This window comes from Halichoerus grypus, chromosome 8 (assembly GCF_964656455.1).
Source record: "Halichoerus grypus chromosome 8, mHalGry1.hap1.1, whole genome shotgun sequence".
Classification (NCBI taxonomy): Eukaryota; Metazoa; Chordata; class Mammalia; order Carnivora; family Phocidae; genus Halichoerus; species Halichoerus grypus.
This window is the reverse complement of record NC_135719.1, coordinates 72,858,224-72,873,475: the sequence shown is the minus strand read 5'-3', so window position 1 is coordinate 72,873,475 and position 15,252 is coordinate 72,858,224. Positions and strand designations below refer to the sequence as shown.

The 15,252-nt window shown below is 35.2% G+C and overlaps 1 protein-coding gene across 2 annotated transcripts in view; it reads left to right on the top strand.

The window, feature by feature from the left end:
* Positions 1-11,231, top strand: part of SPRED1 (sprouty related EVH1 domain containing 1) — a 121,657-nt gene extending 110,426 nt beyond the window's left edge. Inside the window, exons 6-7 of one of the 2 annotated variants that reach the window (XM_036071066.2) lie at positions 2,865-2,966; positions 6,094-11,231. In XM_036071066.2, coding sequence (XP_035926959.1) covers positions 2,865-2,966; positions 6,094-6,744 — 753 coding nt within the window. In that variant the 3' untranslated portion in view covers positions 6,745-11,231. The remainder of the gene's footprint in view (positions 1-2,864; positions 2,967-6,093) is intronic. The other variant, XM_078053394.1, reaches the window with a different exon arrangement.
* Positions 11,232-15,252: the final 4,021 nt, after the last annotated feature.

The following is a 15,252-nucleotide window of genomic DNA, read 5'->3' as shown; positions in this document are numbered from 1 at the left end:
AAGGGTGTTGAAGTCTCCAGCTGTGGTAATAGGTACATCTCTTTCTCCTTGCATTTCTATCAAGTTTTGCCTTGTGTAATTTAATGCTCTGTTCTTAAGCACTACACAGTAAGGATTGCAGGTCTTAGAAAATTAATCTCATAACATTATGTAATGCCCTCTTTATTTTTTTTTTTTAAGATTTAATTTATTCCTTAGAGAGAGAGAGGATGCACAAGCAGGAGGAGAGGCAGAGGGAGATGGAGAAGCAGGCTCCCTGCTTGATGTGGGGTTTGATCCCAGGACCCCAGGATCATGACCTGAACCAAAAGGCAGATGCTTAACCGACTGAGCCACCCAGCTGCTCCTTAATGCCACTCTTTATGACCAATAACTTTCTTTGCTTTGAAGTCTGCTTTGTCTGAAATGAATTAAATTTGCTTTCTTTTGATTAGTATTAGCATAGTGTATTATTCTCTCTCCGTTTACTTTTACTCTATATGTGTCTTTATACTTATAGTATGTTTCTTGTAATTGGGTCTTAACTTTTTTATTCATTCTGGCAGTCTGTATTTTTTAATTGGTACCTTTAGGGCATTAACATTCAAAGTGATTATCCTTACAGTAGGATTAATATCTATCATTTTTTTTACAGTTTTCAATTTGTTGCCCTTGTTCTCTGTTTCTCTTTTTGTCTTTCACTTTCTGTCTTTTGTGGTTTCGTTCAACATTTTATATGGTTTTATTTTCTCTCCTTTTTAGCATATAAGTTATATTTGTTTGTTTTTACCTTTTTTTATGGTCGCCCTGTGGTTTGCATCTGTGTCCATTTTCAAAGAACACTAAATCACTTTACAGGTATTGGGATTACCTGATAATAACAAAATAATCCTAACTCCTCCTTCCCATCTCTTATATCATTACTGTCATTTATTTCACTTTATATATGTGAGTATATATGTATATATATAATCATACATGAATGAATACATTGTTACTATTTTTGAATAAGCTATTCTCTGTTAGCTCAATTAAGAATAAGAAAAATTAAAATTGTATTTTATTGTGAAAAATTATTTTATTCTTTCCTCAGTGCTCCTTTACTCTTATGTAGATCTGAGTTTCTGATCTGTATTATTTTCCTTCTCTCTAAAGAATCTCATAACATTTCTTATAAGGTAGGTCTACTGGCAACAAATTTCTTCAGTTTTTATTTGCCTGAGAAAGTCTTTATATCTTTTTTGAAGTTTGTTTGCTTTTTGACAAGGTACAGAATTCTAGGTTGACAGATTTTTTCTTTCAACATTTTAAATATTTTACTCTCTTCTTTCTTACATGGTTTCTGAGGAGAAGTCAGATGTAATTCTTTGCTCTTGTATAAGTAAGGAATTTTTTTGTTGTTCATTTTTCAGGATTTTTTCTTTATCTTTGAGTTTTTATAGTTTGAAAATATTCTTAGGTGTAGTATGTTTTTTGGCATTTATCCTGCTTGGTGTTCTTTGAGTTTCCTGGGTCTGTGGTTTGGTGTCTGGCATTAATTTAGGTAAATTCTCAGTCATTACTATTTTATATAGCTCAGAGATTTTTTTCCTCAGTCATGTCCAGTCTAATAAGTTCAGCAAAGGCACTCTTCATTTCTCTTAATGTTTGTGAACTCTAGCATTTCTTTTGGTTCCTTATTAGAATTTCTATCTCTTTCCTTGTATTGCTCATTTGTTCTTGCATGCTGTCTATCCATTAGAGCTTTTAGCATATTAATCATAGTTGTTTTAAATTCCTAGTCTGCTAATTCCAACATCCCTGCTATATCTGGTTCTGATGCTTGTTCTATCTTTTCAAATTGCATTTTTGCCTTTCAGTATATTTTACAGTTTTTTTTTTTTTTCTTAATAGCTACACATGATGTACTGGGTAAAAGGAACTGCTAGAAATAGGCCTTTAGTATGTGGTGGTGAGGTATGGTGGGGTGGGGAAGCATTCTGTAGTCCTATGATTAGGTCTCAGTCTTTTAGAATGAGCCTGTGCTTCTGGACTGTTAACTCCACAAGTATTTCGCAGTTTTTTCTAACTTTTTAGTTGGGTCAGCTGGTTAGAGTTGACTAGAGTTGGCTCTTTGTCTTCTCCTAGGTCAGGTAGGCTCTGATAATATCCTAGGTCAGGCTCTGGTTCACTAGTTTCTCCTGAGGGCAGACCTTTTTAAAAAAAACAAACCAAAAACCGGAATATTCTGGCATAGTTAAAAAATGGTTCCTTTTCCCATCCCCCTTCTGGAAGCATGCAAGGATTTTTCTGATATTTACTGCAAGAACTTGGTTGAGCTCCTGGTGGAGGTAAACACAACAAAAATTTGGGAGCTTCACTATGACTGGGTCCACTTAGAGTTTTTAACTCAGTATATACACTGAGCTCTGGCAACTCATCAATTATAGTTCAGGTTTTCCTACCTCAGCACTGGTTTCTATGGGAATTTCTCCTCATGAATCTGCTCTAGTGGGCTGTGACTCCCTTTATTTTCCTGTCTGTCTCCAGTCTTGGAGGCAGGGGTTTGCACTGTGTCCTCCTCTCTCTTACAGATCTGAGAAGAGTTGGTCATATTTTTTCTATTTAGGTTTTTTACTTGTTAGGACAGAGTGGCAATTACTAAGTTCCTTACATGCAGAATCAGAAACCAGAAGTTCTTGTTACTTTCGAAATTAAAATTTAAATGTGTAAGGAATCGCCTAAGTTTAAATAATAGGATGATTCAAATAATGCTTTTTATTAAAACTATTTTGAAAGGCTTCACTACTAATAGGCTATGAAGTTTTGGAATACACATTGCATATAATTTTATTAAAAATAAATACATTCTCTTGTCACTTAAGTAGAAATTGTTTATATTTTAGATAACGTTCAGTCATCCGGGCCTAGACAGTCAGAGCAGAAGTATAGAATATGTACAACGACAAATATCCAAGGAATGTGGAAACCTAAAATCCCAAAATAGGGTAAGTGATCTTAGTTTTATCTTCTTTTTTTGTTGTTGTTGTTTTGTTTTGTTTTTAGTGTTTTTATTTTTTTTTAAGATTTTATTTGAGGGAGAGAGCACAAGCAGGGGCAGAGGCAGAGGGAGAGGGAGAAGCAGACTCTCCTCCCAGCAGGGAGCCCGATGCGGGACTCGATCCCAGGACCCTGGGCTCATGACCTGAGCCTAAGGCAGACGCTTAATGACTGAGCCACCCAGGCACCCCTTAGTTTTATCTTCTGATATAGACTATAACTAATTAAAATATAAGTGAAATTTTTTAGTCTCCATGTAGCTGAATTATACTAGAAATTTTTTTTTCATGTGTACCTTTACTACATATATAATTATAAACATTATTACTTAAATTCCATCCAAGTTTCTGGTTTGAGTCTGCGGATTGCCACTGTGTATTTATCACCGAATAAAGCCAATAGGAATTATATATTGGTAATTTAATAGACTGTATCCATCATTCCACCTTTAGCCCAGATCTGGAGGGTTTTTTTAGCCCCAGTTCCATAATATCTTGAGAATGGAAGTTTGCCTCAACCTGGATCAGGTGCTTTCCTGTAGACCAGTCACTGTGTCCAGGGACTAGGACTAGGAGATACAAATGTGACTACAAGAAGCCCGCTTATATAGGTAAAGGGAGAGGTCATTTTGATTTAGACCCCATTTGATTTATCCCCAAAAAGATATAATTTGCTCCTGAGCCTCAGGAATACAATATACCCAGAAAGGGGGTGGGAGAAGGAGGAAGGAGAGGGAATGAGAACAAGCAGGTGTAGTGTGTTTTAAGTCATTTTCAGAGACTATATAGCCAAGCTATATACATGTGTGTCTGTGTATTGGTTTGCTAGGGCTATCATAACAAAGTATCAGATGGAGTGGCTTGAACAAAAAAAAAATTATTTTCTCACAGTTCTGGAAACTGGAAGTCTAAAATCAAGATGTTGGCACATTTGGTTTCTTCTGAAGCTTCTCTTCCTGGCTTGTAAATGTCTACTTTTTGGCCATGTCCTCATATGGTCTTCCTTTTGTACACCCACATCTCTGGTGCCTCTCTGTATGTCCAAATTTCCTTTCCTTTTCTTTCTTTCCCTTTTTTTTTTTTTAAAGATTTATTTATTTATTTTAGAGAAAGAGTGAGAGAGAACACGTGTGAGCAGGGGGAGGGGCAAAGGAAGAGGGAAAGAATCTCCAGCAGACTCTTGGCTGAGCACGGAGATCCCACGACCCCAAGATCATAACTGAGCTGAAATCAAGAGTCGGAGACTTAACCGACTGAGCCACGCAGGCCCCCCCAAATTTCCTTTTCTTAAAAGGATACCAGATTGGATTGAGACCATCGTAAGGACCTTATCTTAATGTAATCACCTTTTAAAGGCCTTATATCCAAATGTTGTCACATTCTGAAGTCTTGGTCTCAACATATGAATTTGGGAGTACACAGTTCAGCCCATAACATTCCGCCCTCTGGTTCTTCACATTCATCTCATCACAACAACCCAAAAGTTTTAACCCATTCTAGCATCAATTCTAAGTCCTGCATCTTTTCTAAGTACCCTCTAAGTTGAGTGTGGGTGAGATGCAGGATGTGTTTCATCCTAAGGCAAATATTCCTCTCCACCTGGAAACCTGTAAAGCAAGACAAATTACCTGCTTCCAAAATACCAGGATGGGAAAGGCATAGAATAGATACTCCCTTTTGAAAAGGGAGAAATCTTAGAAAGAAGAAAGCAGTCGTGAGTCCTAAGCAAGTCTAAAACCTAGCAGGGCAAGTTCTGTGAGATTTTAAGGCTTGGGAATAATCCTCTTTGGCTCTGGCTCAGTATTTTGTCCTATGGGCCCAGCAGAGTGGTGACCCCAAATCCTTAGCAGTAGTGGGTGATAGCCTCATACCCAAGGTTCCAGGTTTTCTGGCCCACTGAAACTGAGGAGAGAGCCTCACCCTTGGGATCATTCTTTCCTTTTCTTAAAGGATAACACATATTTTCAGTCAGAAAGCTCTATTTGCCAGTCCTGTAAATCCTAGAAGTCCAAAAAAGCTTTTCTTCGTTTCATGCTACCTCTGTTTCCTGTAGTCCTTTGTAGCAGCTTTGTAGCTGAGATAGTTGATTGGATTCAGGAATCACACCATAATCTCTTTATTATATGATTGGTTAGCCACACCTTTGGTATTCTCTCTAGAACATGCTTTCTCAATTTTTGCACTACCCATAGGCAGAGAATTTTCCAATTCTTCAAGATCTCCTTCCTTTTTGCTTAAAAATTTCTACTTCAGTTTATCCCTTTCCTCTCACATTTTAGTGTTAGCCGTAAGGAGAAACTGAGCACCTTCAACACTTTGCTTAGAATCTCTGCCAAATATCCAAGTCCATCAGTCACAGGTTCTATCTTCCATAAGACGCTAACATACAGTTCATCCACATTCTTTACCAATTTAAAACAAGTATCACCTTTCCTCCAGTTTCCAGCATGTTCTTCATTTCCATCTGAGCCAGAAGCACATTTAATGTCCATATTTCTAACAACAGTCTCTTCAAGGCTTTTTGTAACATGAACCTCAAAACTCTTTTAACTTCTACCCATTTCCAAGGGCGTTTCCACGTTTTTACGTACTTGTTAACAGCAACACTCCAATTCTTGGTACTAGAATCTGTATGAGTCAGGGTTCTCCTGAGAAACAGAACCAACTAGTTATGTATATATACACAGAGAGAGATTTATTTTAAGGAATTGGTTCATGGAATAAGGAAGGTACATATGCAAAATATGCAGGTAGGCTAACAGGCTGGAGACCCAGGGAAGAGTTGCAATCCCATCCAAAAGCGGTCTGCTAGCAGAATTCTGTCTTGCTTGGGCTGGTCAACATTTATTCTATTAAGGCCTTCAACTAATTGATGAAGTCTGTCTATGTTGTGGAAGATAATCTACTTCATTCATAATCCACCAACTTAAAGATTGATCTCATCCAAGCAACCATCTTCACTTAAACATCCAGAATAATGTTTGATCAAATATTTGGGCACTGCAGCCCAGCCAAATTGACATATAAAATTAACCTTCACCGTTCTTATCGCCGTTTTCATCTCTCTCCTTTTTAGGTCCCTTTGAAATCAATCCGACATGTCAGCTTTCAAGATGAAGATGAGATTGTCAGAATAAACCCTCGAGATATCTTAATACGTCGTTATGCAGACTACAGACATCCTGACATGTGGAAAAATGACTTAGAGAGAGATGATACTGATTCCAATATTCAATTTTCTAAACCAGACAGTAAAAAATCAGACTATCTATACTCTTGTGGGGATGAAACTAAGTTAAGTTCACTCAAAGACTCTGTGGTATTTAAGACACAGCCTTCCTCATTAAAATTTAAGAAGTCAAAACGAAGAAAAGAAGATGGTGAACGTTCCCGCTGCGTATACTGCCAGGAAAGGTTTAATCATGAAGAAAACGGCAGGGGAAAATGTCAGGATGCTCCAGACCCTATTAAAAGATGCATATATCAAGTTAGTTGCATGCTCTGTGCAGAGAGCATGTTATATCATTGTATGTCAGACTCAGAGGGAGATTTTTCTGATCCCTGTTCATGTGACACTAGTGATGACAAGTTCTGCTTGCGATGGTTAGCCCTAGTAGCTTTGTCCTTCATCGTACCATGTATGTGCTGCTATGTCCCTTTGAGAATGTGCCATCGTTGTGGCGAGGCGTGTGGGTGCTGTGGTGGGAAGCATAAAGCTGCTGGGTGAAAGGATCCCGTGCCAAAATGAGCTTAAAATCTTTGTTTCCAGGAATTAGCTAACTTGGATTTGTGGAAGCTTTTGGCAAGCAATATGAAATCTTGCCTGGTATCATTGGGGCCACACGTGGAGGAAGCAGAACTCGTTAGTTCTTGGCATTTCACAAACGCTAGCCATGCCTAACTTTCTCCCTTCAGAGCATGGCATGTTTTGTTACAGGTTGTAAAGCGTATTTGCAAAAGGAAACCATTTCTGGTTATTGGCTATACAAAGTGAGCATAAAATATCCAACTTAAAAGGGATTAATTTTTGGCATTTTTGTATATTTATGCATTAGGTGATGGGACTTTTAAAGGTTTGAATTCATTAAGACAAACTAAAAGTGCACTAGGGGACAGTTGTTTTCAATCTAAGAAAAGTTAACACTTGGGAATTGTAAGAAGTAAAATAAGTGCAACTAAATCATTTATTAGTTGTTTTTTGAAAGCGGTTTTATGTATAAATAACAAATGTTTATATTTAACTAAATATAAGGTACGAATTATCACATATTAAACTTTTCTTCCCCTTCCTAGTTCTGAAGTAGATGTACATATATCTACTGTCACATTCCATTATATTTTGAATATTTTACTCATCTAGTTAATAATGTTTTTATTCCATGTGAATGATTTGATATTTTCATCTTCATTTCCCTTTGGCTACAGTTTATATTGAGTTCTCTCTGTACATTCTGGTAATCTAAAATCTTTAAAAATATTCTAATAGCCTTGAGTGACCAATTTTTTTTTTTAAAGCACAGATGTAATTGTCTAATGTTCTGATGGGAACGTAACACTTATTTTTATATAAAAAGAGACTGAGTAAACATTATAGAAAAAAGTGAGGTTTTGGGGTTGTTTTGTTTTTTGTGGTATTCAACCAGCAAGTTGTTTTCTTTCAGAGTTTCCTCCTTCAAAAAATCACATTGCATTTACAAATGTTTTACAAGGCAAAAAGTGTAACTGGATAGTTCATGTAAAAGTTTCCTCCTGAGATCTCCATTTATCATTCTGCTAAACTAGAATATGTTCAGCTGTGTTAATTTTTTAGCTTAATTCTCAGTGCTTATTATTCACATAACAATAACTTTTCCCAGTTGCATTTTACTTTATTTAAACTTGCCAAAAGCAGAATTATTTTATGTTAAAGTATATACTAAACTATCCCAGGAAAGTATTTAATCCAACATTGTGAATGAAATATCTTGTACATATAATTTTATTTCTTTTGCAGAGCATTGTATTACTGGATGTTTTATTTACAAAGTAGTTGGATAAATGTTCCAACAAATTGTTTAAAGTAGTTGGGGTCAATTTGTCTGGTTGGTTTGTTTTTTTGTTGGTTTTTGTTTTTTTTTTTTTTTTGTCTAAATGTTACATTAAAACTCTAACAAGTAAAGGGTTCTTTAAGAACATTCCCTTAGAGGGATAAAGTTGAGAAGTGTGCCTTTTTTTTTAATGGCTTGAAGTTTCAGAAGTGATAAAATTAAAATCACACTACCATTTGAAGCTCATTTCTATGCAGGTTTTAAAATGTCATTTATGTATTGTTCTTTTTACATATCACACTTAAGCTTGTGTTAGCTTTCTTCTTTTGCCCCAGATCAAACTGAACAATGTATATAACACTATCTGTCTGTAAAATACTTTTTTTTAAGAAAGCATTTATATTTATATGACAGCTTGAACTGACAACATTGTGTATATAGATCATCTTGAAGTATTATTTCACATTGAAAAGAAGAAAAATATATTGATAACTATAGATGTTATGAAGAAGAGGTTATTTCTAGTTTTGTACTAAAAATCAATTGGATGAACTAAATCCAAAATACGACACTGTAGCAGCAGTTTTAAGACTTATTTTTACTGTTTATATAATTGAACACTGCTACACCAGATGATCTTCATCCCTGAAGTTTTCAGCTAAACTTGGTTTCCTAGAATAGACTGTTAACTTTCAAAATTACTTTTTATTGGTAAAATGGAAATATTGGTTTTCCTTGTGAATGAATTTTCATATTTGTAAGTGCTGAGTTCATAATTCAGGTTTGAGCAAGGTGTGAATAACTGAAGAAAATAACTTGCTGGCCCTATAGGAAAATGCTGTGGAAATGAACTGTGTATATACTTCTGGGAAGAACAAATTTAATCATTTCTTCTGTTAAGCACTAATCAGTATAGTGCAACTCCTGGTTCTGTACTGTATTTTATATGCAACATATATGCTTTAATATTTTAATGTTTGTGCATTAATATTTTCAATTTGTTTAACCACTTTGCTGCTAAGATTTTGCCATCCCATTCCCATTTTTTTCCTTTACAATTTTAAACAAGTTTCTTCATTAAAAACTATGGTGATGAAATGGTTTTTATTTCATCTTGGATCTTTATAGTTAACACACTCAGATTCCAAACCAGTCTAGAATACTAACTGATAATATAATGTTGTCTGAATCCCTCTGTGGAAATGTTCTCTTGAGTAAATTAGAGTTCTGTGGGAAAAAAAAAGATAGTTTAAATTTCTCGTTCTTAAAACGTGTATAGGTGTGTTCAGGAACATTTTCTCCTGCGTACGGACTTGGTTCTGCCAACTGACTTTTCCTCTGAAACCTTTCTCTTTGCCTTTAATCTGGTAGTATAAGCAAATGGCTAAACCAGCTTAAGTAATAGTAAATATTGAAAATGAAATCATCTAGATGGCATAACAAGAAGGACTTTGGTCTGATGGCTTGTTGTGTTCAGAACTGATAGTTCTTAAATGATTTTTCTCCTGCCTTGACAGGGGACTCATTTGATGTCTGAACAAATATGAGGTATGGAACTTCAGCACCACCTACTGGATGATTTATAGACCAGAGACATGAGGTGGCAATCAGGATCTGACAGGGTTCATCACTACTACCAATAAAAAGGGCTATTTAAGTAGTGGCCACCTCCAAACAGAGAAAGCAAGAGTAAGAAATATCTCAAAGGAACTGTAAAACAAACCTTTTCTCTAATGTGTCTTTTGGTCCCTGAAAGATTTTAAGCACTTTTTTCTTACATATCCTGTCTTAAAGTATTTATTGATCTTTGGAACTGGCAATCAAACTTAATGGATGTGCCGAAGCATTTATAAAACTAATTCTTTTAACCTGCAAAAGCCATTACCAAAATGGTATTCTAATTTTCCTCCCATTACTAGCCAGGGAGTTTTTTTAAAAAAATAAATAAACATCACCTATATTTGATCATGACAACTTCAGAGAGTGTGTGTATGTCTCTGGGATGATGTTGGGACAGGGGTTAAAATGTAAAGGGGAAAACTTGAAACTACCTATTTTCATTGGTTATTCAGCAGTGCCTAAAAAGAACTTTTGAAGTAATACAAACGCACTTTCAATTCATGTGTATAGTGCCATCTGATATCTTGGGTAAGTCTTGCTTTTTCTTTTCTTTTACTCCCCACCCCACCCCCTTAATTGAATGCCACAGAGATGTTTTCTAATATCCATATAAGTCTTCAAAGTACAGGAAACATGTACTTTCCTCCAGATGGGCAATTTAAAGGATGTTTCTTTTGTTGAAATTTACTTTAGGCTTTGTGATTACTTTTTGGAATATGTGGGTGAGATTGGGTTTTTAATTTTAGCCCAAAGATGCATTAAGTAAGTGTAACATTTTTCTACATAAAACTTGGAAAACTTTAGTTACCTAGAAAACAGATTCTTCAGTAAATATTCTCATTCTTAATTTGAACTCCAGGATCATATTTCTCAGTAGAAGGGAAAGCACACTAGAAACTTACATTGTTGCACTTAAAAAAAATTGGTCTATGAACCATGATAATAATAGTACCATAAGGTACTATTGTTGACTCACTGTTTTGCAGTGAGTCAAAACATTAAGAAATCACAACCTGAGGTGATTTATATAAACCAAAAAAAAAAAAAAAAACCCCAACAACAACAAAAAAAAGGGCTTTAAGGTATTAAGGTACTGTTTGCCTAGCAGCCAGGTGGTTATAAAACTTTCATATGCTTTGATACACTGATGTTAGCCATTGTTCCTGAAAGCTCCTTAAATTGCATAAGTTGCTAGTTTTGAAACTTTTCAAGAATAATCTAGTTGAAAAACCTTTGTATTAAAGATACACATAGATTTTTGTGAATATTGCCAGTATGTAGTGTCATTTGCTTTCTATTCTTGACCTCAAAAGTGCCTCACTTGTATATTCCATTAAAAGCTTGACTGCATTCTTTCTAATAAGCAATGAAAAATTGTTTAACTCATGTCATAATGTATCTCCTTAGATATAGTTGATTAGCTTGATAGTTTGGATATATAATGTAAATATGCATATATAAGTTTGTAACTGTTTTTGTTACATCATACCCATGTAATTGGACATATCAGATGATATCATAAGAATTTGTTTTAATTACCTGATTAAACCTATCATGAAATACAAAAGGACTTTTTCTTACTCTTCTAGAGGATAACAAGCTGTCACATAAGATATAGTAATTACTCAAGGAGAAAGCAGTAGAAATGGACTTTTTTTTGGTCATTTTTTAAGGTACATTTTTAACTGAAAGTTCATGTATATAGTTCATCTTATTGACACTTACTCACCTTTGATTGTATCCAGATTTTTTTAATGGTTGTTACCTATAAATAGGTAAATACAATAAATATAAACATGTTATATTTATTGGTTTGGGAACATGATACCGCTAAATCTGGATTAAATGGTAATCCTTGAATGATATGTGGAAAATTTTTAACCCAAGACTACTACTGATTTTTTGTGTGTCATACTCAGTTTCAGAGTTTCATTTGTAATATAAACAAAAATAACTAATATTGTAGATGAAAAATTAATAGGACAATACTCAAAAATCATAGCTTATTTCAACACCAGAGTAACTTTTGGATTACTGTATTAGTTATATTTACTTGAAGAATCAAGAATTAACAGTTTACCATGAATTATGAAATGTAGTCTCATGTGCTTATTTACAGGTTTTCAGAAATTTACTTTATATTCTTCACAATCAAGTTAATATCCACAAGTAAGTAGAATAATTTTTACATCAGAGAATTCAAACTAGGGTTTCTGCTTGCCATCAGTATAGTGTCATGCTCACAGTGGTCCTGAAAGAAAAAAACATTGGTATTAATAAAACTGGAGTTGACTCCTTTAAAATTAACTGCTTTAAGATTTGCAGTTTTATAGAGATCCTTTGAAATGATGGCTCAAAAAATATATTCATAATAAAAGTCTAACAAAATCATAGTTGAAATGGTGTTTTCTTTTGTCTTATCAGGTTTTATTTTTGTTATGTAATATATTTTAAATGATCACTTTTTAGTTCTCAATCCCATAATGAAGTATTAATCTTCCTTTTTTTTTTTTTTTTTTTTGACTGAAGAGGAGATTTAGGTTTCAAGAGGTTAAAAAATATTCCGAAGATCACATTAGGGGGCACCAGGATTTGAACCAAATTGCCTTACTTCAAAATCTATGCTTTTAGTTACAATACAATGTTGTATTTTGTTACAAGAGTTACATATGTACTTAACAGAATAACTTTATTATTCTGTTAAAATGAAATTTTATTTAAGCTGGAAAATTTTATAGGGGAATAACTTCTTAATTCCCACTCCTTTTTGTTTCAATTCTGGTTCCCCTATTCATCTATCTCACTAAGTTGTGGTGCACTAACTGCATTATGGCATGTGGGGTTCCTTAAAGTTGGGAGAATAAGACTGTGGTAATACTTCAACATATCATCAAGATTTATCAGTTTGTGCTGGTCTAATATAAAGAAGTATTGAAGACATACATGTCCAGTGTGTGGTATTGTTCATTTTGCTCAATTAGATGGCATTTCCCTAAGGATTTTGAGGGATTCTTTTTCACCAAAGCAGTGATACTTCCTGTTGAGGCAGTATAAAACAATATTCTCAAATGAGTCTTCTCCTGGATTTTGGACTCTTTTTTTCAAATAGCCATTTGTATGTCAGCTATTCCACAAAGCCTGTCTTTGAACCCAAGTTGCATTTAGTGTCAGGGCTCCTTACACACATGTCACGATGAGGTTAGTGTCCCCCTTCCCTCAAACTTAATTTTAACCTAGAAATAATTTACAATAACCAAGAGGTTGTGTGCAATTTGAAAAGGACAGGAAGAACTCCAGAATTCCTAATATTGCAATAAGATCATTCTGGATGATAAAACTTAAGGAGACCTGTTTCATTTTCATTTCTATTAATTCTTAATTTTGCATTGTCAAATTGCAAGATACTAACTTAAATGATTTTTTTCTCTTTAGAATGTATTGTGATATAGAAGATCTTATGGATATTACTTGTCCAACATAAGCCCCTTTTGCCTCTGTATTTTCCTCCCTCTTTTCCCCTGTTACAGGAATGTCTCCAACCTCTCCAAATTCATGGAGGGGAAAAATACACGGAGAAGAAATTTCAGCAGTATATTATAATTCTTTTTAAAGTGCTTGTATTATTCCCAGGAATGACCAGCAAGCTTAAATGTGTGTTTTTCATCAGTAAGGGAAACAAGTGTTTGACTATCACTTAAAATTTAAGAGAAAACAAGTTGTATGAATTTGTGAATCCCTAGCTAGTTAACAGTTCTTATTAAAGTTCTTGTTAAATTTTCAAAGTGAAATGCACACAGATAGCATGATACTCCAAAATTCTAAGAAGGAAATAAGGATCCAAGCCAGATTAAGATTGCTGATAAAGTTGAGGTCACTGAAATTTTAGGACTGGGACTATACTAATCTCTCTTTAGAGATTCACACAGCACCCTTACTTTACAAATTTAGAAACAGGCCTAAGGAGGTTAAGATATTAATGCAAGGTCATTCACTCATTTAATAACACAGCCTGCATTTTTAAACCCATAACACCCTACTGCCTGAAGTGTATCTCTTGCAGGCACCTCAAATTCAGTAAGCACCAAACTAATATTCCCCCATTCCTCAAACCTTTTTTTCTCTTCTCTGTCTTGATGGATAGTGACACCACTGTGTTTGCAGTAGTCTTAACAAGAAACCTGGTCATCATCAACTTCTCATTTTCTCTTACTTTTTACCATTAATTCTCAGTTTTGTACAGTTCTATTTCCTACATGTCTCAAATCTGTGTTCCTCTATCCTCACTGCTGCTATCCTAGTACAAGTCATGTCAGTACTGATGTTGGGGATTAGGCATTGAGTCACTTGTACGTTTTTATATTTAACAAAGGATGGTCTATATTTTAAATATCATTGGAAGATGAAAGCACTTTAGACTACAACAAGAGGGTGATAAAAAGTGGACATCTTCAGACTGAGATATACCCAGATTCAGACAAAAGAAATGGTTTATGGTGAGATTGAGGGATCAAGTGATAGTGACTTTGAAGAACAGTTCAACTGCACGTAGGACCAGTTAGGGAATTAAGAGCAACTTGAACTGTAAGGTACAAACTTAAAAAATGATAAGCTTTAAACTGTATGTTCACCTTTCCTTAAAGCCATTCTTCCCCCTCCGTCTACCCCCCCCCCCCCAGTAATATAAGCTTGTCAATTTGTGGTGGTGGTGGTTGTTTTCTAAGAGCTTAGGTAAAAGAAGAGTCCATTGCAGGAAACCTTTGAGATCCTATTGCTGATAGCATTGTAAGCAAATCAGGAGCTCCATAATCAGGTGAGCCCATATTCGAAAGGGTTTCTTTGCTTTTTACAACTTATTTTTCCCTAATGAAACATCAAAAGTAGCCTACCTAGTACAGATTTCCCTTTTGAAGGTCACAGGGTCATGTCTCCAGGCAAGGCTGACTACTTAAAGGGTAAATGGGACAGAGCTATCCCGGTTAAAGGAAGAGCAAATGCAAAGGCTCCCAAGAGAAAGGAGCTTGGCTTGTTGAAGGACAGCAAGAAGGTTAGTATGACTAGAGTGGGCAGAGTGCAAGAGCTCATGAAAGGAGAAAAAGTCAGAGATAGCAAGTGTCAGATCTTGTGGGAACTTGAAGCTCATGGGAAGGATTTCTGGTTTTATTATGTGGGTGACAGAAATCCACTGGAAGACTTTGAAAGGGAAATTTAATGATCTGCCTGCTGTGACTTTTAAGTGGGGATGGGGGTGGGTGGGAGGAGCAGAGGGAGAAATAGACTCGCTATTGAGCAAGGAGCCTGATGCAGGGCTTGATCCCAGGACCCTGAGATCATGACCTGAGCCAAAGGCAGACACTTAACTGACTGAGCCACCCAGGTGCCCCAGTGAATTTTTTATTTTTTTTGTTTTTTGTGTCTTCTACACTTTCATGAAGATTTTATTTTTTTAATTTAATTTTATTGTTACATTAATCACCATACATTACATCATTAGTTTTTGATGTAATGTTCCATGATTCATTGTTTGCATCTAACACCCAGTGCTCCATTCAATACGTGCCCTCTTTAATACCCATCACCAGGCTAACCCA